The sequence below is a fragment of the Sphaerodactylus townsendi genome, linkage group LG16 (genome assembly GCF_021028975.2).
Source record: "Sphaerodactylus townsendi isolate TG3544 linkage group LG16, MPM_Stown_v2.3, whole genome shotgun sequence".
NCBI lineage: Eukaryota > Metazoa > Chordata > Lepidosauria > Squamata > Sphaerodactylidae > Sphaerodactylus > Sphaerodactylus townsendi.
Genome location: NC_059440.1, coordinates 11,675,436 through 11,700,950, shown reverse-complemented (window position 1 = coordinate 11,700,950; position 25,515 = coordinate 11,675,436). Strand labels below are relative to the sequence as shown.

The following is a 25,515-nucleotide window of genomic DNA, read 5'->3' as shown; positions in this document are numbered from 1 at the left end:
CTCCACCACGCTGGCTCTCTTCGTCGGGAAAGACTCTCTCTTAGTCAGGAAAGACATCTGTTTTCATATTTCATCTCCCATTCACAAACTTACACGCTGACCTCAATGCAGAGCAGATCCAGGAACAAAGTCGACATTCGTTCAGGAGCAGCAGGCAGTCTGTGAACGACTGCCGCGCCGCGCTGTGACCATTCATCCAGTGTGACCCCGTGCTTTGCCATTTTTAGCAAACAAGGACGAGTTGCTTTTTTGAAGGACTGCTCTAACTCAGCAAGCCACAGAGCTTCGGGCCATTAACAGACATCAGCAGCACGGGCGCAGCTCTCATGAATCCCATCAGAGGAGCCAGTGCAAACTGCCACGACATGTGCCTCTAGCAGTTCCTGCTTGGTGGCGGCTTTCCCCTCACATGGCTCAACAACAAAGCAAGAGCAGCAAATTTGAAGGCCGCCCGAAACTGCGCCCAAGAATGCCAACAGTTCATCCAGCTGACCTAACCTTCTTCCTGGGGAACACCCACCATGAGACAGAACCCACGGTCCACAAATTCACCCCCTGGTCCCTGGAACGCGCTCGGGAGGTTAAGCAACCTTTCTGGCGTACGCTTCAAGAAAGGCCTCAATCCTTTTCATTATCCACTGTGTCCGGGGCAGGACCAAAAGCTCACAGATTGCAGTGACACGCTGCCCTCCCTCCGCCTCTAACCAAAACTAGGCCATTCCTCCTGAGCTCAATAGAACAGATATGAGCTTCCCAGCACAAGAATTATGTAAATCCTTCTGTGGAAGAATTAGTACCACAACCAAGCAGTAGAAAGAGCGTGCGCTGGGACAGATTTAATTGCTTTGTCCACTCTCACGGAGATCTCCCGGATAAGTCTCTGAGGAATACAGAACAACGTATCGCCAGCGCTACGTCTCTTGTTCATTCACGCTATTTTACCCAAGTTGGGAGTAGAGAAGCAGGCTGCCGTCTTCGCTGTTTAATCCCCTGTTATTTCAGCTCTCTTATCCCACAGGAATAAGGAAGCAGGAGCAAATAGTAAACTGGTTAAATAAGAGTAGTCCCCGGTAGGGGAGGAACTACACAAGGAAACAAGCTGCCCCAGTTCCAGAAAGGAAGGAGTGTTGCCTTCCGATGGAGAATGCTGCTTTCTGCAATTCATCTGACAGCACTGTGTGTTCTTTAGGCAGAGTAATGTTTTGAACATATCTGTCTTCTGTTTGTACTGCCTTCCAGAATGGCATAAAACGTACTGAACACAGAGGACCGCCTCTCTGCTTTAACTCTTCAGTTCCAGATGTGAGCTCAGAGGTACAACCTCTCTGCAAAAAGCATTCTCCCTTCCTACTATTTAGCATACTGGCTTCCAGTCAAGCATCCCCACCTGAGTAGCTCAGGACCCACTGCAGCCAAGCTGTGGAGGAGCAGCTCACTACACAGAATCCTGCAGGAAAATGGAAAACCTCCATCTCACAGGAAGGCGGAGGCAGGGACAGCACAGAGCGAGCACAAGCCGCATCATGGAAAACGTGGGCACGGGCCCACACGAGGAGTAACCGGGTACGCTGCTGAAGCTGACTGTGACCAAAGAGCTGGAGGGAGGAGGGCTCTAAAGCTAAGCCTTAAATTCCCCTCTCGATAACAAGCTTATTCACCCTCCCATAGCAACCCACCTAATCTTCACTCTCATAAATGAAAACGCAGAACAGGCAGAGCACGCCATCCGCTACTAAATCCGAGGGCTGCAATTGGAAAGCATCACGCCAAATGGACATATTTGAATAAACTGTGGGAAAGATTGGTTTTATGGCGGTGGAGGGGCCGGGAAAAACACGGGCCATTTCTGAACAGACGCTTTAAAATTATTATTATTATTATTATTATTATTATTATTTATTTAATTTGTATACCGCCCGATCCCCGAAGGGCTCCGGGCGGTGAACAACATTCACTACAACATCAACAGGAGCGGTCGTACAAATATAAACACATAGGCTCCATCCCATAAAATAGCTTAAAACTCATAAAACAGCAAAAAACCATAATACATAATAAAAGGCGTCCGACCCCAATTTAAAACCTACCCCCATGGGGGGGGGATGGCAGGACCCCTCAATATGAGGGGACCCTGATGTAACTGCCCTAGGGGCAGGGCAGTAAGGGGGCACCATGTCAGCAGCTGGACACTCCAAAGGCCCGGTGGAACAACACAGTCTTACAGGCCCTGCGGAACTCACCCAGGTCCCGCAGGGCCTGGACAGCTGGAGGAAGGGTTTGAGGCAGGAAATAAAATGTTTCCTCCGAGGAGTTCTGCAACGCCTTTACCTCCAAAACTTTTTTTTATTTCCAGCCTCAAAACATTTTAAATGCATCCTCTCTTTTGGCAATTCTTTGGTTGAAAAAGTTTTCAAAACGTTTTGACTTGCCACGCGATCTCTTTCAGCCGTTTCCCACGCCTCTCTGTGGTTCTGGACTTCCTCCTCCGCATCGTTTTCCGAGCTCGCTCCATCATCTTACCTGTTTATTTTTTGCAGTTCTTTTTTATTATTATTTGGGGGGGTTAAATCTTCAAAGTTTTGAGTGCATGACCTATGGGGAATTGTAGCACGAGGCTTTGAAGCATCGAATGCGTGGAGAATTTTTAAAAAATACAAAAGAAACACAAAATGGCAACCAGGAATTGTTTCGAGGGGATGAGTGCAGACAAATGAGGGGGGTGGGGAATTGAAAATGTGTTGCAAATGGTCTCGGGGACTTGTGCGGAAAAAGCCACTGTCGATAAGCTACAGCCTCTGGCAAAGTCCAGTCCAAGCGCTGACATTCTTTTCTCCCCCTCTGATCTTCCTTACTTGGTTCAGGAATGCCATTCGTGATCAGGACTACTTCCTGGAATCAAAGTCCTTTGGCTGTGACTCACGCTCCACACCTGTATTTGCAAGGCCCTTTCAAGGTTCTCAGCTTCATTCAGCTATCAAAATGAAACCGAGGGTGGAGGGCAAGTTGTCCTAAGCCCAAACACAGGAGTGGAAATCTCAAAAGGAGCTTCACATGGGAGACTGACCAGTGGTAAGTAACTTGCTCTGTAAAGCCTGACAAGAAATCCTCCAGCTCCAAACCAATCTTATCCAAAGCCACAGGCAAAGTCCAAGAGTTGCCCGAGACCTTTACACAAACTAACCGATTGATGCTAGGATGCTCAGACACCGGGATAAGAAGAAACTTCCTTCTGCCCTGAAGATGTCCTACAAATGCATACAACATTCTGTTCTTTGCACCATGCCTTGCAGGGCAGCATCAGAAAGAGACAAAGACACCAAGAGGCAGGCCATGTCAGCCCTTGTATGGACTTCCTCACTCTAAACTGCTATCAGGATGCAGTATTATTTCTTACGAGCCCAGACCAGCTGATGTCCACCATCTGTACAGTGATTTATTGCTTCCTACAAAGAGCTACACAGTTCTCCCTTTTTCATTTTATCCTCACAAGCCCACGCAGAAAAGAGTCTCGGTACAATGAGGGGGCACCCTGCTGGATTCAGCCAGTGGCCAGCCAGCTGCCCAGCAAGGCTAACAAGGCATAGAGGTCAGCCTGATATTGCTAGTGATATCTAGAGGCATAAGGCCTCTGGGCATGGAAGTTCTCATTGGTGACTGACCCAAGGTGAGCTTGGCAGTAGGAAAGTAGAATGGAGATCTGGATCTTCCAGAACCAAGCCCAACACAAGCTAGTATACCACGCTGGTTTCTTTACAGAGTTTTCAGTACAACAACTTTGTAAGGTTGACCGGTATTTCCATATCTGATAGCGAAGCAGCAAAAATCATTACAGTCATTAAACTAACAAAGCTAGTGCTTACAATTAACTCCCCAAGCATGCGGAAAAATCAGACTGCGGATTAACTGAAAGAAAAACAAACACACACAGTTTGGAGAGAACAGAACACACTCCAGGAAGAACTGAGCGCTGATAGTCAGTCGAAGGAAAATGGGGGGAGAAGGCATTGCTCCCCCCCTCCAGCTTACAGTTTCATGAAGGGAAGATCTGAGTATGCAGGTACACAATATTCACACTTCCTGGCCACCGTGATTTCTCATCCCTCCCCTTCCTTCCCGGTTGATCACATTTCTACCCACGAGAGGCTGAAGGAGAATGAACACAAGAAAAACCCTGATGGATCACACAGCGAGCAGAATATCTCATCTCATGCAGCAGCCGACCAGTTCTCCCGGTTGGCTAATACACAGGACAGAGGAATCCGTCCCCTGATGTTGCTTCCTAGCACTGGTAGTGAGAGGCTTAGCGCATAGGTGTAAAGCTCACAGCCCTCCAGATGTTATGGACTACAGTTCCCATCATTCCTTGCCAGCATCATCCTGGCAGGGGATGATGGAAACTGTAGTCCATAACATCTGGAGGGCCGCAAGTTTGACACCTGTGGCTTAGCGCCTCTGAATATAAAGGTTTCCTTTATTCCTCCATGGCTAGTAGCCACTCACAGACCTATCCTCCAGCATTCTAACCCCAAAAGCCATTTTAATCAAGCTATCCATGACAGACCCTAGATCTCTTTCCCTGTTAAGTCTCAGCCAGTTCAGGCCTCGTCAGAATTTTTGTTCCAGTGTACATCATCTTACACTTCCCTATGCTGAGCTTCATTGGCTGTGCTGTTGGCCACTCGTCCAATATACAGAGATTTTCCTGGAGCTCTTCGTGATCTGCCTTGGTTTTTGCCATCACGAGTAACTGTTATCGTTTACAACCTCAGCCACTGCTCCGCTCATCCCCAACTCCAGATTATTTATGAGTAAATCAAATAACACTACTCCCAACACCAATCCTTGCAGGACCCCACTGCTTAGATCCCTCCAGTGCTAAAACATGGCATTTATTCCTAATCTCTGCTTCTTGTCCTTTCACCAATTTTTATCCATAAGAGGGCCTGGTCCTCTTATCCCTGACAACTAAGCTTACTCAGGAGGCTTTGGGGAAGAATTTGTCAAAAGCGTTTTGGAAGTCCAAGTCTATTAAGTCTACTGTAGCACCCTTACCTAATAGGCTTGTTAACCTGCTCAAAGACTGGTCTGAAATTTCCTGTATCCCTTCTGAACACTGGCATGACACTCACTACTTTCCAGTCCTAATCTTAGGGACAAATTACATACACTGGTCAGTAGATCAACACGTTCACATTTAAATTTCCCAAGATCTTTTGGGTGTACCCTACTCAGAGACTAAGCAATTTTCAATTTGCCTAGAAGTCCTAGAATTCCATCATCTATTCAATTTGATAAACCGCTCTACACCCGAAAGGGCTCAGAGCAGTGCACATGCCAAACAGGAAAACAATAAATTACAACTAAAAAGAAAGAACAAATTGAATAACCCCAATAAAATCAATAAAATACAATAAAATCAGTAGCAACAATGACCCACCCATAGATAGGTAGATGGCATCCGGTCCTAACCCCGGGAGGGGACCGGCAGATTTTCAAATAAGTAGATGGCACATAGGGCAACAGGGAGGGGCGGACTCAGCAGCCAGCCCCCCGACCAAATTTTATCAGCTCAATTTGACACAGTTCTTCAGAAACTGTTCCCAAAATCAGCAGCTCCAATGCAGATATGTGCCCCACATTTTTCCACACTAAAAACAGGAACAAAGATCTCCTCATCTTCCTTACGCAATCTTCTCATTCCTCTGTCACCCAAGGGCCCGGCTGCCACCACGGGCAGATTCCTACCCTTGATACATATGAAGAAATGCTTATTGTTTTTAGCGGCGGTGGTTTGCTAAAAGCCATGGGAGTGAAGTGGCGGCTAAGGCCACATTTCAACCAGAGATTTCCAAGGTCGGGGTTGTTAACTGGGTACAGATAAGCCACCACTGAGACCTCAGCCAACACATACTAGCTCTAACCAGTAGCTTCAGTTTGTTAGAACAGCGTGGGAGCCCGCGTGGTGTAGTGGTTAGGAGCAGGTGCATTCTAATCTGGGGAACCGGGTTTGATTCCCTGCTCAGCCACTTGAGCTGTGGAGGCTTATCCGGTGAACCAGATTAGCTAGTGCACTCCAACACATGCCAGCTGGGTGACTTTGGGCTAGTCACAGTTCTTTGGAGCTCTCTCAGCCCCGCCTACCTCACAGGGTGTTTGTTGTGAGTGGGAAAGGGAAAGGAGACTGTAAGCCCCTTTTGAGTCTCCTTACAGGAGAGAAAGGGAGGCTATAAATCCAAATCCAAACTCTTCTATACTCTGGATTCCAGAATCAAGAAACCGCTTTAAGCCGCATGCAACTCAGACAGGAGGAGGGGTTTCCCCACAACCCCTTGCTCAGAGCACTCCTTTCAGTTAAGTCTTCCTCTGCAGAAGAAGCTCCATCATTAAACCACATTGACTTTAGGTGCCTTATCTTATTGCCATCACTTTCCCAGTATTTGTAACCCACCAAACTTCCACATGTAATACTGGGGTATTCAGGTTCTTCTGGTGCATAAAGTGATGGACCATCACTAAATGGCATTTGCTAAGCCAGTGGTTCTCAACCTTCCTAATGCCACAGCCCTTTAATACAGTTCCTCATGTTGTGGTGACCCCCAACCATAACATTATTTTCGTAGCTACTTTATAACTGTAATTTTGCTACTGTTTTCCAATGGTCTTAGGTGACCCCTGTGAAAGGGTCGTTCGACCCCAAAAGGGGTCACGACCCACAGGTTGAAAACCGCTGTGCTAAGCACAAAGGAGCTTTAGAACATCTGCAGTATCTTTGTTTTTGTTGCTGTTAGAAGCTCCTGCAGAAAGATGCAAAAAAAATATGGCTGGCTGACTGGCAAAGGCACCTGCCAAGAATGCTGTGCTTCTGTTTGTCCCATGCCTTCTGACAGGATACTGGCTCCCTGCGAATGCTACCCCATTTTCTAGCACATTACTCAGCCAACACGGCGTGCTTTCTCGTTCCTTTCTCTCCTGACAAAAACCAATAGTGTACGTTACGCATTTAGCTTGACTTTTATCCCCTTTCGACATGTTGGCCTTACGGCACAGCCTCGCCTCACAAGCCAAAACAGCGCACACGACGTGCAGGAAGAAGCAGCAATTTTTCAGTATCACCAAAAAAAGTCAAGTGATTTTCCATTCCAGGAACTGCCATCTGTTGAGTTGGGAAAACGCAAGCGTTTGGGGTTTATTTAAATATCTGTGTCTGTAATTGGTCCTTGAGGAAGCTTACAATAAAAAGCACAGCAAATAACATCGTCCATGGCCACCGCACACAGCACGGCCATGAAAGATTAGGGCACATCTGAATGAGTGGCAGCATATTGGTGAAGAGAGTGGGCTAGGATCCAGGAAGTCCCCTTTTGAAATCACAGGCCTGCTATGAATCCACAAGGCGAGCTACCCTTTCCCTTTCTCAGCACCCCACCTGCAATATGAGGACAGAAATACTGGCCTAATTTGCAGGGCTGTTGTAAGAATCAAATCATTAAACCTAAGAACCACTTTCAGCAATGAAAGCTTAACAAATTCTAAGTGTTATTACCAGCACTTTAAGGGTTCAGGCTCAACAAGATTCCTTTTAGGCATAAAACGATCACATACAGACACAGTTGCTTTATTCTCCCCTAGAGGAACAGCTCCAGGAATTTCAAAACCACACGTTGAAGCTTTTATCCGAGGAAAGTAAGGTAGTTGGGTGCGAGTATGACTTTGAGAACAAAAACAGCCAAAGGGGGGGAAAGGTTACTTTACTCAATTACACACACCCCCAAGCTATTTTGCCAGGGGACAGTAATGCACAATTTGTATAGTTTGACCTTAGGTGTCTGCTTTCTGTTGCACACATACAGGAATGTCCCCTGGGTGGACTAGCCAGTTCACTTGTGAAGATGGAGCAAAACCCATCAGTTGCCCGGGAAAGAGCTTGTTGCCCTTTTAAGGGCATTTCAACCTTCACACACAAGCCCCAGCAATTCATTTAACGTCATCGAGAAACGCTTGATGACCTGGCAGCGGTCAGACCCCAAGTGCCCAAAGTTTCCCTTTCCTGCATTCGGCTAAACGGACTCTTTCTGATCCAAGCACAGGCTACAAATAAGCCAGGTAGCCTTCAAGGCATCCCAGCATGCTCAGCTTTGCCGCCTCCGGTGTTACCTTTGAAATGAACATCAGTCTCCATTTTCATTTCTCGTCCTGGCTAGAACTTTAAACATGACTATAATTTTTACAAGTCTTATAAAAAGAAGAAGCAGGAACAAACTTACCTCCTCTACTGAGACAGGCAAAATGACGCGACTGCAAGAGAACAGAAGAGGAGATTCACTAAGGCCAGGGAAATTTAGACAAAAGCAAAAACTCAGTGTCCCCTGAGCATCCCAGCCCAGGTGGTTCAGCTTTAACTGTCATGCCCTGACAGATTTTCTGTGGACCTATACTCTCTTCCACAGAAAGATAATAGTAGGGTTATATAATCCTCCACCACAGAACACAGCATGCCGAATCTCGCACGGTGAGGTGCGAGTGGCCCCAGAATGTAGAATGCTCTGCCTGGGACCTAGTGCCCACTTTGCCCTGCTCCCCCAATTTGTTTGAAAGTGAAAACACATTTTGGCATAAATGCTCTTGTAGCAAAGTACCATGTTCAATAACGCACAAAATAATGGTTTTGATAAAGGTTGTGCATAAAAATGAACGATAATTCTCATATTCGTTCGGGACTATATTCTAACGCAGAAGCATACAATTTTTCAACTGACTGAACTATCATCTTTCTGTGGAACACAGTACAGTTGGCATCCCAAACATTTAGGAACCAACTTCATTCAGGGGTTGGTGTTTATGATAATGTTTTCTAAGTACGGCAATTGAAACCTAAAATTCTTCACAGTCCGTCAATTTTATTTATGCTATGGCAAAAAATACTGTAGGTACAAACATAAAGCTGGGTTGAACCTGCTTATCATCCCCATAACAAAGAGCTAACCTGCAACCTTTTACAATAATTTTAATATTTTAATGGCTGCTTTTAAAAGTTCAATCTAACTGAATAGACAAAGCAACTGCTAAGGAAATTGAATCAAGCAAAGTTAAGTTTACATATAAACAAGTGAAAACAAGAACCTCATGCACATGCAGCATTATGTTATACAACAAACCATCTTCTAGAACCAGGGGGCATTCATTGAAAATGCTGGGGGGAAGAATGAGGACTGATAAAAGGAAACACTTCTTCACGCAACGTGTGATTGGTGTTTGGAATATGCTGCCACAGGAGGTGGTGATGGCCACTAACCTGGATAGCTTTAAAAAGGGCTTGGACAGATTTATGGAGGAGAAGTCAATCTATGGCTACCAATCTTGATCCTCCTTGATCTGAGATTGCAAATGCCTTAGCAGACCAGGTGCTCAGGAGCAGCAGCAGCCGCAGAAGGCCATTGCTTTCACATCCTGCACGTGAGCTCCCAAAGGCACCTGGTGGGCCACTGCGAGTAGCAGAATGCTGGACTAGATGGACTCTGGTCTGATCCAGCAGGCTCGTTCTTATGTTCTTATGTTCTTATGTTCTTCTGACGTGAAACAGTAAATAAGGTTTTTACTTTTACAAGAAATGGTGAAAGACGCTACAAGGAAATAATGGATGGAATCACCAAGCTGTGCCACTGCGTTTCGACAGACCATGACGACGGGGCACCTGGGATCTGTCAGGAGGAGGAGGAGGAGGAGGAGGAAAAGAAGAAGAGGAGGAGTTTGGATTTATATCCCACCTTTCTCTCCTATAAGGAGGCTCAAAGCACTTTACAGACTCCTTTCCTTCCTTTCCCCACAACAGGCACCTTGGGGGATTCTATAGCAGCTTCCCACTGGCATATATGATGCCAATGGAGCCCCAGAGTTGTTCGCACGGTGAGGTGCAAGTGGCCCCGGAGCGACTATGGCCCACACGGAAGCGCCTCCGTTTTCTTTCCCTGCACTTCCCCGGGGGGGTCAAAGGGCAGTGTAGGCATGCCTCCCCGTCTCTGCAAAGCTCCGCAGGGAGAGAAGGTAAGTATGGGGAAAGAAAATGGAGGCGCTGAAAAGCGGCGCCGGCAGGGAAACGCTGTTTCCCAAAAGCCTTGCTCATTGAGTGAGGCAGGAAAACAGCATTTCTGTCCTGGTATGTGGGGGGGGGAGCACGGTGCTGCCTTGTTGTGGAGGCAGCAGCCATGCAAACAGAGCTCCAGCGATGGCGTTTTTACCCTGGGGCGCTGCTTTTGGCCCATGCAGACTCCGCCCTTGTGAGGTAGGGGGGCTGAGAGAATTCTTTGACTGGCCCAGGTTCACCCATTTCATGTATAGGAGTTGGGAGACAAACCCAGTTCGCCAGAGAAGAGTCGGCCGCCCATGTGGAAGAGTGGGGAATCAAACCCAGCGCTCCAGATTAGAGTCCACCATTCTTAATGACTGTACCACACTTCAATGCATGATGCCTCCATGTCAAATCTTCAATGCATGATGCCTCCATGTCATATCCGAACCTTGTCGCTACCATCCCTCCAGGGACTAATGATTTAGCATATTTATAGCCTACTTTTCTCTCCCATGGGGGCCCAAAGGGCAAACAATACACAGGACAAAAATTATACAAGAAACGGGAGCACACGCCATTTTACAAAAATACACCCTGCGTGTTTACAAAAGGAAAGGCTTGACAAATCCCAGATGCGCAGGTCACGTTGACATTTCATTCCGGCACCCTGCGTTTCATTTAGTTTCTCTCCGCAATTCCCAACCAGCAGTATGAAATTTACAGTGTTCCACAGCAAACCATTTTGTGGTACAACATGAAAATGTATGCACATGAAATTATTGACACTGCTTGTTTATAAGTTAGAAGACTTTGGTTTTATATCCCCCCTTTCTCTCCTGTAAGAAGACTCAAAGGGGCTCACAATCTCCTTTCCCTCCCCCCGCCCCACAACAGACACCTTGTGAGGTAGGTGGGGCTGAGAGAGCTCTGAAGAACTGTGACTAGCGCAAGGTCACCCAGCTGGCATGTGTTGGAGTGCACAAGCCAATCTGGTTCACCACTCAAGTGGCAGAGCGAGGATTCAAACCCAGATTAGAGCGCACCTGCTCTTAACCACTACAGCACGCTGGCTCCTTTACCTTTGTGCCTTTCAGTGAAGATGGAGGGATGCCCTTAATTAGCAGTTCCTCTACTGGCTCCAATATTAGATTAAATGGGACTTTTCAAAGCAATTACAACATGAGGAGAATTTCTGATAGGAATAGAGGCTATGGTGATAGCTAGCAGGATCACCTCACTGCAACACGTTGTTGTAACTTTAATGAAGTTACGAGAAACTAAAGAGTTTCGGATTAGGCTTCCTGATAGCGCTCACCAGGGATGGAAGGGCCTGGGACGAACTGGAAAAGTTGGGGGGAGCGATGAAACAAACTTATGATTATCTCCCCCCCCCCTTTGTAATGAATGTACAGAACAAAAATTGTTATGCAAGATTGTCTACATAGTGAAAAACAACATATTTTCAAGGATATACTGGGAGCAGCAGTGGCGTAGTGGTTAAGAACAGGTGCACTCTAATCTGGAGAACTGGGTTTGATTCCCTGCTGTACCACTTAAGAACATAAGAAAGAGCCTGCTGAATCAGACCAGAGTCCATCCAGTCCAGCACTCTGCTACTCGCAGGAGCCCACCAGATGCCTTTGGGAGCTCACATGCAGAATGTGAAAGCAAGGGCCTGCTGCTGCTGCTCCCGAGCACCTGGTATGCTAAGGCATTTGCAATCTCACATCAAGGAGGATCAAGATTGGTAGCCATACATCGACTTCTCCTCCATCAATCTGTCCAAGCCCCTTTTCAAGCTATCCAGGTTAGCGGCCATCACCACCTCCTCTGGCAGCATATTCCAAACACCAATCACGCATTGTGTGAAGAAATGTTTCCTTTTATTAGTCCTCATTCTTCCCCCTAGCATTTTCAATGTATGCCCCCTTGAGCTGTGGAAGCTTATCTGGGGAACTAGATTAGCCTCTGCACTCCAACACACGCCAGCTGGGTGACCTTGGGCTAGTCACAGCTCTACAGAGCTCTCTCAGCCCCACCCACCTCACAGGGTGGTTGTTGTGGGGAGTGGGGAAGGGAAAGGAGATTGTAAGCCCCTTTGAGTCTCCTGCAGGAGAGAAAGGTGGGTATAAGTCCAAACTCTTCTTTTTCTTAAACGGAAATAGTTTTGGAACAACATACAATAATGTGTATATGACACAGAGTTCAGTGTTGCACGCTTTTATTATAAGATCAGCAGACCTTTCGGTAAAGTGATCATTAAAACAAAATGTAGCAATTGTGCAAATCTGATTAAGAAACTTCTTTCAACACCTGGGATTTAGTCTGAATGGCTGTATTGAAAAAAAGAGAGAGACTTCTCCAGTGATACGAACATTCTCCCCAACAAGAAATAGGGTGTTCTAAAATTAGAAACTTTAACTTGATATCCAAATATGCCAGTAGCCTACCTAATGGGGCTGTATGGCTGTTTGTCCAAAAATATAGTCTCTTGTTTTATTACAGAGGTAATTTTGTACCTCAACTTTTATTTTTCCTGCCTTTCAAAGGGCAAAGAATAAGGTTTGAGAGGCAAGATAGCATAGAGTACAGTAAAGTAAAAGTAAAGTATTGTTGAAGGCTTTCATGGCCGGATTCAACTGGTTCTGGTGGGTTTTCCGGGCCACGGCCACACAGCCCAGACCAGACCACAGCCACACAGCCCAGAAAACACACCAGAAACAGTAAAAGTAAAGTCTTTATTTACGGTCAATGACCAAATACTAGAGTACAGTAGTTTTCAGGTCTCTAGAAAGTCCTGGGCATATAAACTAAGGCATTATAGAGAGAAATTACATAAATATAGCAAGTATAACTTTGTATTATAAATTATGCCCTTGTGTTGTTCAATAAGTTAAATGAGTTTGGCAGGAAAGCAAGGTACTGTATACATTTCAACTTTCCCCCAAACTTCAATTCTTTGTGGTAAAAAATTGAAACTTAAAGCTTCCCGGTAATTTTACAGGTCTAGCAACTTCTAGAAAAAGATGGTAATAAAAATCCAAAACCTTGAAGCCTGATAAACAATCCTGGGTTTCTAAATCTTTGGGCTGGCTCTCTAGGAGAGTTGAAGAAAATATTGTAGTGCCAACATAACAAGGATACCCCCCCCCCCCTTATTGACCATAAAAGAACATCAGTGGCCGGCATCCCAAATGAATTCACAAACCAGCAAAGTTGACATAGAATGACAACAAAAATAAGGATTTGGCAGGATTCAGAGAAACAGAAGTAGAGGAAATGTCTCCAGTGAGTTTAACAGAAGGCAAAACACCTCACTGAAGTACATCCTTGAAAGAGTCTATATCTAGACAGCAAGGCCAAACCTAAAAATGGTCAGATGACATATACAGTGGTTGGTTACACACACATTTTCATCAGAAATAAAACTCACATTAGTATTTTATGGCAGGGCATTTAGCAGAGTTTATGTGTTCATGCCTAATAAACTACAGGACAGCAGACTACAGAGGAAAAGGGCACCCAAGGGACAATTAACGCCCTCTTTGTTTTACAAACAGAAGGACACCTGGAAAATGCGAAGTACCTTCTCAGACTGCATGTAAAACTAAGCCCACAAGCATCCACCACAAGCCACAGAAGCAGGACAGGAATCAGACCGGGCTTAAGCCAGATGGCTACCAGGGATTACATAAGAAAAAGGCATATTACATTGGGTGAATCCCATTCCAAAACTGGCACGACACAAAAATGCAGGAAGATACGACACGAAGATCAAAGAGAAAAGAGCAGCCTGGAATTCTTCAGCCCTTGAGCAGAGGATGACAATGATTCAAGGCGGCGTTTCTTCCAAAGCACCAGAGCCCAAGTTTTATAAAAATCCCCACGACCTCCCTTGAGCAGCCACCGAAGAAGCATCAAACTTTTCCAGCCTCACCCCTGGACCAAACCTTCTCTTCCCAGCTCAGAACAACAAGGGGACAAACGGAGGGGAGCAAAAAGGGAAACCTGAAGCAAATGGCCAAGACCAACAGGGAAAGGGCTCCTCATAAGGAGCCAAACTTTCCTGAAACACAAACCAGCACATGAATCTATTTTGGAACACACACACACACACACGAGTTTATAAATCACTTCACACAGGGAGCCTTCGCTGGCATTCCTACTAACACCAAAAACAGTTAGTGTTTATGGGGGGAAATTGTTCAGAAAGAAACAGCAAAACTGTCCTGGCCTGTCGAGCTCACAGGGAGTTGGATTACAGCTGCTTGCAGGCACAGATATATATGAGACAGAGAGAGAGAGAGAGAGAGAGAGAGAGAGAGAGAGAGAGAGAGAGAGGTCTTACTCTGAGTCCAGAGGGACAAGTCCAAAGCAGGTCTGAGAAGAGGCAGTCAAGGGTCAAAGGTGGGTCAGGTAATCCTGTCTGAGTTTCCAGTGATCTGTCTGTGAGCAGGTGCGACAGAAAGATGTCGAGCTTTCAACAGTGTTGCTCCTGCAACTTCCACTTCCCAGAGCCGCCTCTTCTACATCTGTGCAGTGGCTCAGTCTTGATCCTGAGCTGACTCACAGCATTCCCTGTGATGCCTCTGGGCCTCCAAGCACACACTGCATCTTTTCGAGCGCAGTTCCTGCCAGCCACGGATTCTAAGCTGCCTCGCTGGTTCAGGTGAGCTGGATGGAGTGTTAGTTCTGGCCTCCAGTTGGCTGGAGGTGTTTCTGCAAGCACTCTGACCTCCAGCTCATGGCTTGTCCATGAGCCAGCTCCGTCTCTGTCCCGTGAGGCTTCTAGCTGCTCTTGAAATTCAACCAGCCAGGGCTCTGGTGAGGAGGTGGGGTCATTCTGCCAGTACTCACAGTCCAAGGAATACTGGCCTACTGGCTGTGGGCACGTGACAAAACTCGAGATTCTGTAGCTTAAAAAATGCTCAGATTTCCAAAGACTTTTTTTCAGGAGGAAGAGGAAAGCTACCCTGTAATATTTGTTCTCGGGAGAGGACCAAGACGCAAGAGGCACTGAAGCCAGCTGAGAATTCTCAAAGGGTCATCTGTGCCAGATGATCCCCCCACACACCTACTTTGCTCTACTAGCCCCCTTCTGTAAGCCTAAGGTGGAGAAATTTACTTTTCCTATCATATTTGAAAAAGCGAGCTCCCGTCTTACGAAAGCACCTTCCTCCTCAAAGAAGTGGGGCTGGTCTTCAAGGTGCCCCAGTACCAGCTGCTTGTACCACAATGGCTAACCTTTCTTCCAATCGGATTCTCTGTTTGGATTAAAGTTACATAGTCCCTTGCTGCACTCAACAGCCAGTGTGGTGTACTGAAGAGCAGGAGGACTCCAATCTGGAGAACCGGGTTTGATTCCCCACTCCTCCACATGAGCAGTAGACTCTTAGCTGGTGAGCCAGGTTTGTTTTCACACTCCTACATTTCTGCTGGGTGACCTTGGGCTAGTCACAGTTCTCCGAAACTCTCTCAGCCCCACCTACCTCACAAGGTGTCTGTTGTGGGGAGAGGAAGAGAAAGGAGCTCGTAAGCCACCTTGAGTCTCCTCACAGGAGAGAAAAGTGGGGTATAAATCCAAACTCTTCTTCTCCAACGGTTTTTGATGGGTCACCTGCCAAAGATCCCCTTTTCAGACGGACTGCATCCTTGTCCCCCTCAGTCAGCCGACTCCTTGGCACGTACCCTTTCGCAATATCCTTACGCGTCCCATCTGCTGCTAAAATGGATTGTGCCGCGTTTTAATAAATTGTGGTCCACGCTTCCTCCAGCAACTTGGGAGCAAAAGATTCAATTCCTCTTAGATGACTTAAGACCCTCGACTTACTTATTTAGGTGGCTCGTTCATTAGAGGCTGCAGCGAGGAGTCAAAAAAGAGGCGTTTTGACAGACGGGTCTTTTAAAAAGTTTTATGGTTTTATTGTTCAAGACTTCTGTCCAAGAATCCAAAGGGGGGGGGGGGGTTTGCAAGAAAGACAGATAAGGCTTGCACAACACCCCCCCTGCAGGGCCGAGTGGCGCCAGGCTGTGCAAAGAGGAACTACCGACCTCAAGGGCAACTTCCACGCGCAACGGAAAGCGCCGCCACCGGAGACCCGGGAGGAAGCCTGGCCGAGGGGCCGCCACCAGCCCGGGAAGAACCAGCCTCGGGGCTCAGGAGAAGCCCGTGAGCTCCTCCAACGAGAGCCCGCGGGCGACCGAAGGACGCCTCGGCTACCGCGCTGCCCCGGGGAAGGACGAGGAGTCCCTCTGCCGGGACTGGCCCGGCATGACCTTCATGGCGGCAACCTCCTCCTCCTCCTCGGTGCCTGTCCCCTCAAGGAGCCGGAGTCGCCTGATGGAGATGGGGAAGGGAGATGGGGAAGGAAGCCGGCCCGCCACCCCCACCCCAGCAGCTTCACCCCCGCCGGTAAACGACCGGCCGCCCCTTCCCCTTCCCGTTCCCCTTCCGCCCCTCACTCACTATTCCTTGATGAGCACCATGGCGGAAGCGAGGGGCCCCGCGGCTGCTCGGCCGGCCCGGTCAGGCTCCCTCCCGGCACCGTCTGAGGAAGAACGGGCAAGCCGAGCGAGCTAGCTCAGGAGGGGGAGGAGGAAGGACGCAGCGTTCCCCGGCAACGCCTACGTCAGCGCGCCGCGCCGCGGTGTCACGGGGGAGGAAGCGGCCTGACTGCGCCGTTCGGACTGCGCCTGCGCCTGCGGAGCGAGAGGGACGGGGGACAAGGGACGGGCTCGAAGCCCCTCGCTCCGTAGGCGCAGGCGCAGTCCGAACGGCCGGTGGGGGACGCAGTGGTGGGCGCGGTGGTGGCGCGCATGCGCTGCTTTGATTCCTGCCCGGGCTCGACGTTTTGCACTGAGGGAGGGCGAATGGCGACCTTGTTCTCTGCAACGGCATCTTGTTCCCGTACGACTGGAGGCCTCCCAGTGCGGTCTGTGGTCGACCTGGAAGCCCCGTCCCTATCAGTGGAAGGATTCTGTGCAGGGGTAGCCTATAGCACTCCAGATGTTCATGGACTACAATTCCCATCAGCCCCTGCTGGCAGGGGTTGATGGGAATTGTAGTCCATGGACATCTGGAGTGCCATAGGTTGGCCACTCCTGCATAGGGAGACTTGCTCGGGAGAGGGGTGGCGCCGTGCTAATTAGTTCAGGTTAATGCGAATCGAATCCGGGGCAAACTGCTATGTGCGGAACTGTGTGGTTCTAATACTGACGCATCTTCAGGTACGGTAGCTCTTCTCTTGACCTGATGTATTGGTTAGCATAAGTCATGAAGGAGACCATAGAGTAGGATCGGCTTAATGCAGATCAAATGAGGTGCAAATTACCACGATTGGACACTTTTAACAGAACTGTATAATATTAAAACATCTTCAGATAACTCTGCTTTGGCCATGATGTATTTATCAGCACAAGTCCTGAAGGAGACTGGAGAGTCAGCATAATGGTGCTCTCTCATTCAAATTCTGTCACATTTGTTCCAAATCTTTCTCCACTTATGCTCCTCACCCCAAGCTCCTCAGAAAACCAAACTGCATTCTAGGGTCCATGAGAATACTGTGGACCACTCCTCCATACCCCCCAAGTCATAATGGCAGCACCAAATGTCGACAACAAGCAACTTTATCTCCCAGCAGGTACACTGAGTCTGGACATGGAGGCACCATTTAGGTATAATTTATTTCTGTAGGTTCTATGTTCCATGCTACCTTTCCAGAGACCTTGAGCTGGCTCACACATTAAAAGCAAATACATGAAATCATCAAATGGGTTGTAGTCATTGATAAGATCGGCCTTCCATAAGATTCTGACTAAGGCAGTGGCCATCATATTCTTGAGACACTAAATTCCTCAAGATACTGAGCAGTCTAAAATGGGAAAGGTTGTAATAGTGGGTATGTCCTCGCTTGGAACACGGCATACAGGTCTGGTTGCTACATGCATTCTATATGGGTCTCAATTCAGTTGGTATTGATGGTATTCCAAGCATTCTGGAGGGAGTTGATTCTCTTGCTATTTGCCCTTTCAGCTACATAAGAACCCTGCTGGATCAAATTAGTGGTGCATCTAGTCTAGCCTCTGGTTTCACACAGCAGCCATCCAGTTGCCCTAGAACCAGAGGCGTAGCTGGGCCAAACTGCGCCCGGTGCGCATTTTACATTTTCCGTCCCCTTGCGGGGGGGGATGGGACCCCTCCAAATCTTTTGAACATTCTGAAATGGTGACCGGTGGGGGAACTACTGTGGGGGTGGGCAAGGGAAGGCGAGAGGAGCAAGAAAATCCAAGGAAATGGTAACACATTGTAATCTTCTTTGCTTTCCCTACAGAGAGGAAAAAAAGGTCACGCTTAGAACTGTTGGAAACTGTGGGGTTTCCCTGATCTAAGAGACAGGTGAGTGCCGATGAGGGGAAAATGTGTGCTTCACCAAGAATCAAACCCGAAGGGAATATACGCTGGAAGCCAAGGAGACAGTGTGTGCACGAATAGCCTCAGACTCCACAGTACCTCGCTCTTCACCCGTTCAACTCTCTTCTTCCTCACCCATCCAACAATGGTATCACAGAGGGAAGTCTGTGTGTAACAGTGTGTTACATACTTCCCTCTGTGATACTCCTCTGAAGATGCCAGCCACAGATGCAGGCAAAACGTTGGGAACAAGATCCACCAGACCACGGCCACACAGCCAGGAAAGCCCACAACAACCAATTGTGAAAGTGGATTGAAAGTGCATTATTCTGCATTTGCAGAAGGGGCTGAAAGCTGAAGAGAGAGACTTTTATTTATTGCCTGAAAGGAGGAAAGCTCTGGGAGGCTTACAGCCAGTGCATTCCTGCTTCTTGCCACCAAGCACAGAAGGCCTAAGCTAAAACCTCACCCTGGGAACCCACTTATTACTTCCCACCCGTTCTCAGCTGAAGCTTCCCTGTTTACTTACTTTATTATGGTTCTTGCTGTAATTAACTATGTGTCATTACAGTTGTTAGAGCCCACCAGGGTTGCTGATAGAAGGGTTGCCAGGTTACCGGCAGCATTTGCCAGGAGCCTTTTTCAGAGGGGAGGGGAGGGTCGAGGCTGTTGCACGCCAGCCCGCTGACGTCATTTCTGTCCAAAACCCCTCTAGAGTTTTTGCAAACCCTAAGATTACCCCCACACTGTCACTTCTGTTTTTTGGCTGATGTGACATCAGCAAGACGCTGGCACTCACGTTTCGCCTCAATTCCCTCTCATTGACGCTTCAGCAGGCAGAGGGACGGGGCTGCGGGATGTCTCCCGCTCCCAACAAGAAACTGGTGAGCCTAAATCAGGGGTCTGCAACCTGAGGCTCTTTCGTCCTTGCACTGCAGCTCCGTGTGGCTTGGGTCCTCTCTGCCTCCTTCGGAGAGTCGCTCTAAGAGGGTTAATGGGAAAGAGCCCCTGTTCCTAGAGAGGCACAGCCTGAGACAGTCAAAAAGTATTTGCGGCTCCAAGTGTTTTCTTTTCCGTGGAAAACGGGTCCAAATGGCTCTTTGGGTGTTAAAAGGTTGCCGACCCCTGGCCTAAATAGAAATACCAATGGTGAACAGCCTTCAGCACTTCCCTCTTTCCCAATCTGATACGGCGCTATATGCAAAAGACAATAAAACCTAGTGAGTTGCCCTGAAACCAAATGATCAATTATCAGTGACTTGGGCTTAGCTTATGAATATGGAACAACTGCAGGAAGATACACCCAGAAACTTTTCCAGTTGACTGATCATGCACCTTCCTAACAATTACATTATAATTGTAATTAGATGTGATGGTTGCAGAATCCTCCCAGCCAGTGGGAGATGCTGTTTCACACCTGAGCACACATGAAACTGCAGTTATACAGAATCAGATCATGGGTTTATCGAGGTCAGTACAGCATCCCTTCCATGTTGTTGGGCTTAGGGGCGTGGCACCCCCACGATCTGGAAATCTGTGTAAAATATTTTGGGCTTCACCCTTCATACTAGAGACTAAGTCTGACTCTTTCTTTTCTTTTAACTTTAAAAAAGGAATTGTGTGTATTTATGGTACAGTGGAACCTTGGTTTTCGTTGGTAATCCGTCTGAAAAGAATCGATGAAAACCGAAACCGATGAAAACCGAGGCAAACTTTTCCATAGGAATCAATGTAAACCCAATTAATCCGTTCTAGGCACTCCAAAAAACATACCAAACACACATTTTTGGTGAATAAACATAGTGTTTATTGCTGAAAACAGTAACAAACAATAACACTAGGACCAGCTTCAGAGCCAATGGACCAATGTTATCCAATGCACCAGAAAGCTATCCAAAGAGGTCTGTTTCTGACACCTCTTTAAGATTTGTCTGAAATGGGGTGAGACATTGTCATTAAACAAGTTGCAGACATGGCCTGCAACAGTTTTGTCCGGGTGATTGTTCTCCACAAACCCCTGCACCTTACTGCAAATCGATGAAAACCGAGGCAAATCAATGAAAACAGAGACAAATTTTTCGCTGAAAAAATCGATGAAAACCGAAACCAATGAAAACCGAAGGCAATGAAAACCGAGGTTCCACTGTATTACAAGATAAACTACGTTGACATTACACAATATTGTACACACATTTTATGCATTTCTGAGTTTCTAAACTTTTTCTGTGTAGTCTGCTGGTTGTTCACATGTCACCTGCAGCTTCTGCAAAACTCCCCTTAAAATCCCATTCAGTTTCTTATGCTGGCCCGCGATATATCAAAACTATGATGGGGAAAGTTGCAATGTGGAAAGTCGCAATGTGGAAGGAATAACTGTATTGTCTACTGAGCCACAGGTGTCAAACTCGCGGCCCTCCAGATGTTATGGACTATAGTTCCCATCATCCCCTGCCAGCATCATGTAGTCCATAACATCTGGAGGGCCGTGAGTTTGACACCTACTCCGATTGGCAGCAACCCTCCAGTATCAGGTAATGGTCTTTCACATGACCTACCTGTGTTTTTTTTCAGCTGGAGATACTGAAATTTGAACCTGGATCCTTCCGCATGTCGAGCAGATCCTCTACCGCTGACCCTCTGCCCCTCTGTTTTGGTTGGTTCTACATTTTTTTCTAGTTGCTCTGTGTTCTGGGGGAGTTGACGGTTAACAGTTTTAACATCTGTGGGGGAGACCCCTTGGGAACCTTCAAATAAAGCTGGCTCCTTAAACAAATGTTAGAGAATCTTCGGCCCCTTCCGCACATGCAGAATAATGCACTTTCAATCCACTTTCAGTGCATTTTGCAGCTGGGTTTTACTGTGCGGAATTGCAAAATCCACTCGCAAACAATGGTGAAAGTGGATTGAAAGTGCATTATTGTCCACGTGTGGAAGGGGCCTTAGACAGCGCTTGCTGCTTCTACCCCACCCTGCTTCCATTTCCCTGGCAGGCTAGAATCATTGACAGCTGTAGGTAGTAATGGCACTGCTGACATAAAAGACCCGAACTGTGTTTTGCTTACAGTAAACTTTCCTTTGGCTGCTGCCTTGGGCGGGCTTCTTCTTTGCTGTCACAGTTTGTTCTTGAACAACCATCCTGCACCTCCCAAGTAAGCCAAAGCCCTAGAGACAGGCTTGCTTTCGGAGAAACCACCTGTGGTCAGAGACCATATACTAGTGACGCCAGTTGGTGGACAACAGTGGGTGACAGCATTGGCCTCCCTGTCCTGCTTTTATCCTTTAGAGGCATATGGCCTACCACTTTACACACAGGTTGCTGAATCAGGTGGATCCACCCCTTGTCCGCTTCAGGCTGGATGGTGCATAATCAATCTGTTGCATATACAAGCTCACACCACTAGATTTCGGCAACAACTCTTGTAGTCCATAGGGCACAGGTGTCAAACTTGCGCCCCTCCAGATGCTATGGACTACAGTTCCCATCATCCTCTGCCAGCATTATGCTGGCAGGGGATGATGGGAACTGTAGCCCATGACATCTGGAGGGCCACGAGTTTGACACCTGTGCCATAGGGCATCGCATGTGGGAAGTAAAATGATTGATCCCCAGAGCTTGCCATCCCTGGTATTCATGTACTTCCTTGTGATGTCATTCGTTCAGATGTCCTGCAAGCATGATCTCAGGATGGAGCCCGACCTGCTTCCTAAGAATCCAGGCCAGGCTGTTTCACCTGAGAGGCGGCTATCAGCATCAAGTCTTATTTAATGAAAGCAACCTGAGTCATGTCTCCAGTCCAGTGCGTGCAACGCAATGGATGTTAGGGTTCGCGAAGGACTGAATGGGAAATTACCGGTAAATATAGTTAAAACCAAGTTTAAAAATAAACTGCACCTTTTCATTGGGATTTCAACCTCCCCATTGCAGCATTTATTCAGCGAAGACATGTAGGACTGTATCAAGTTCTAGAAATGCAGCAATCCCCACAACAAATTGATCTCCATTTTTTGTCTCTCCTGATTGGCTGGCATGCTGTGTTGGGGTGGGTCCTTTTTCCCCGCAAAAAACCTGTGATTACGTCATGACGTGATCATGTCATGATGTTAGAATGGTAACACGTCCACCCCTGCTTTCTGATTGGTTATTGTTTTCTCGTTTTTACGTGTTTTCATGTTCTTGCAAGACCTAACGTTTTCTCGTGTTCTCGCATTTTAGTCAGCAGCTGCTTTTTAAAAGTTTTCCTTTGCAGCTGAATAAACGGGTTTTCGCTCGTTTGGAAGGGCTAATTGTTTATGTGGCTGCTTGATCTCTTATGGCAATGGTTTACCAGTTCACGTGTCCTCGTCTCCTCGCGCATGCGCTCTCTGACCCCAAAGGCGAAAACAAAACCAGGAAATGTTGCACGCGCACTGTTCAGCGCCCACTGATTGCTGATTGGTTGTCAGCATTTACGTCACACTCCATGGCGGGAATTTTAATTAAAGATTAGTCCCCCGTTCTTCCCCTCGAGACTGGGAAAAACCGTGGTAAAAGAAAAAGTTGTACTTTCAAGCAGGTACAGCCAGGACGCGGAATAAGGGGGGGAATGAGCGCCATAAATTGTAAGAAACACCCTTTGTCGCTCAAGGAGTGGGGAGGCATTCCTGAAACCTGGATTTCGCGTAAGTACCACGCGATTAATTGCCAGTGGGGAATCAACCAATATTAGCTTTGTTAACATGAGTTCAGTTTGCCTGAGACTGTCATGCCACCTTGAGGCGATACGTGGTACAACTCTGGTTTGAAAAGAATGAGGGGGAAAGGATTTAAAATAAATCTGTGTGAGGTAATTGGCAATTGGCATAAGGACAGGGCAATACAGAAAAGGAGCCATTGTAGAAGAAGATTGTGAGAATTAAGTAGGGCATTAAGACCTTCATAATCTCTTGGTTGTGAGGTCCCCACAGAAGACAAATCTATCTTGGCATGAGCGTGCTTGAAGAAACTAGTTCTGGAACTAGAAAAGATCTTCAAGTGTAAAGATGTCTCTGGAGACCAAGATTAAGATAATTTGTAGTGTGGTATTTCCCATTACCATGTATGGATGTGACAGTTTTAAAAGACCTCCATAATCTCCTGATTCTTGAGTTGATCTAGAACTCATGTATCTTAATCTTGTTCTCCAGAGACATCCTTACACTTGAGGATCTTTTCTAGTTCTAGACCAGGGGTCTGCAACCTGCGGCTCTCCAGATGTTCATGGACTACAAATCCCATCAGCCCTTGTCAGCATTAAGATTAAGACGGGTTCTAGATCAACTGAAGCCTAAATTCTCCCTAAAAGCTGAAATAACTATACTGTGGTTATCATACTTTGGACATATTGTGAGAAGGCAAGGCTTCTTAGAAAAAAACAATAATGCTTGGAAGAGCTGAAGGCAACAGAAAAGAGGAAGGCCCAACATGAGCCAGATCAACTCTGTAAAGGAAGCGGCAGTCCTCAGCCCGCAGGACCAGAGCAAGGACGTTTTGGAGGTAATTTTCTTCATAAGGCCGCTAAAAGTTGGAAGCAACTTGTCAGCATCAAAATTGATCCATTTTAAATGGTGTTGGAGGAGAATGTTATGGATACCACGGGCCACAAATGTGGGCTCTAGAGCAAATGAAGTCTGAAGCTGAAATGACTACACTGAAGCTGCCACACTTTAGTTGCATGAGAAGGCAAGACAATAATGCTAGGGAACATTGAAGGTGGCAGGAACAGAAGACGGCCCAGCATGAGATCGAGTGACTCGATAAAAGAAGCTGCTAATGATAGGACATTTTGGAGGCCATTAGTTCACAGGATCACTTCCGATCACTCCACAGCGTGGCGTAGTGGTTAAGAGCAGGTGCACTCTAATCTGGAGAACCAGGGTGGATTCCCCGCTCTGCCACTTGAGCTGTGGAGGCTTATCTGGGGAACTAGATTAGCTTGCGCACTCCAGCACATGTCAGCTGGGCGACCTTGGGCTAGTCACAGTTCTTCGGAGCTCTCTCAGCCCCACCTACCTCACAGGGTGTTTGTTATGGGGGGAGGGAGATAAAGGAGATTGTAAGCCCCTTTGAGTCTCCTTACAGGAGAGAAAGCGGGGATAGAAATCCAAACTCCTCCTCCTGATTTTTTTTTCTGCCATCAAGTCATATCTGACTTATAGTGATCCCTGGTGGTATGGTTTCCTAGGCAAGAGACCAGAGGTGGTTTGTCAATGCCTGCATCTGCAGTCACAGCCTGGGTATTCCCTGGTGGTCTCCCAACCAAATACTGGCCAGGGTCAACTGTGCTTAGCTTCTGAGATTTGACAAGACTGGGCTATCCAGGTCAAGACCCCTATACATTAATTACCTGCACAAAGTCGTATAATTAACAGCCTTGCTCCGATCTTGCAAACTAAAGGATGGGTATCCACAGACAGGTAGATATCAGCATCCCTGCGTCATCTTTGGGAGGCTGGCTGGCAAGGCTATCCTCATAATATAGTTGCGGGACTGCCAAAAGTAACCGAAACCATGTAAATAGTTTGCAGCTGCAGAGGCATTGATACCAAGGCCCTTCCATCTTCCACATTCAACATGCTTGAAATCATTCAGTTTGGGCTCAGAATACACTGAAATTGGGAGGTGGGGGGACGACATGTTGCAGCTTCTCTGCAGTAAAAAATCTTCCCTGCCTTCAAAACACGGCCATTCACTGATGTAAAAGCTTGTTCCCGCTCTCACCCGCACACACAACTCTGCTTCTAGTGGGCGATCCATCTTCCCCCCACTTCCATGAATGCCCCATCAGTATTTAGACCATTAATCAGAATCAACTTCAAAAACACTGAAAAGCTTCTTGCGGGGAGCACGGCGATTACTGAGAGGTTTCCAGGCAACGCTGTGTCTAGCTGATGTTTGTTATATACCAGGGGTTTCCAGCATGATACCCACGGGCACCATGGCACCCACTGACAACTCTTCTTGCATCAGCCAAGTGTCTTTAGAAAGTAGATGGGGCCAGATAGAGTAGTAGTAGTTTGGATT

At 47.2% G+C, this 25,515-nt stretch overlaps 1 protein-coding gene and 1 long non-coding RNA gene across 2 annotated transcripts in view; one reads left to right on the top strand and one right to left on the bottom strand.

Moving 5' to 3' along the window:
- PITPNA (phosphatidylinositol transfer protein alpha) overlaps positions 1-16,687 on the bottom strand; it is a 37,768-nt gene extending 21,081 nt beyond the window's left edge. Inside the window, exons 1-2 of the mRNA XM_048518678.1 lie at positions 16,533-16,687; positions 8,265-8,295 (exon numbers count right to left, since the gene is read on the bottom strand). Coding sequence (XP_048374635.1) covers positions 8,265-8,295; positions 16,533-16,552 — 51 coding nt within the window. The 5' untranslated portion in view covers positions 16,553-16,687. The remainder of the gene's footprint in view (positions 1-8,264; positions 8,296-16,532) is intronic.
- Positions 16,688-17,161: 474 nt separating this feature from the next.
- LOC125445575 lies at positions 17,162-21,122 on the top strand. Its single transcript, XR_007246313.1, has 3 exons — positions 17,162-17,293; positions 18,397-18,461; positions 21,048-21,122. It is a non-coding gene; the product is annotated as an uncharacterized LOC125445575 (long non-coding RNA).
- The last annotated feature ends 4,393 nt before the right edge of the window (positions 21,123-25,515 follow it).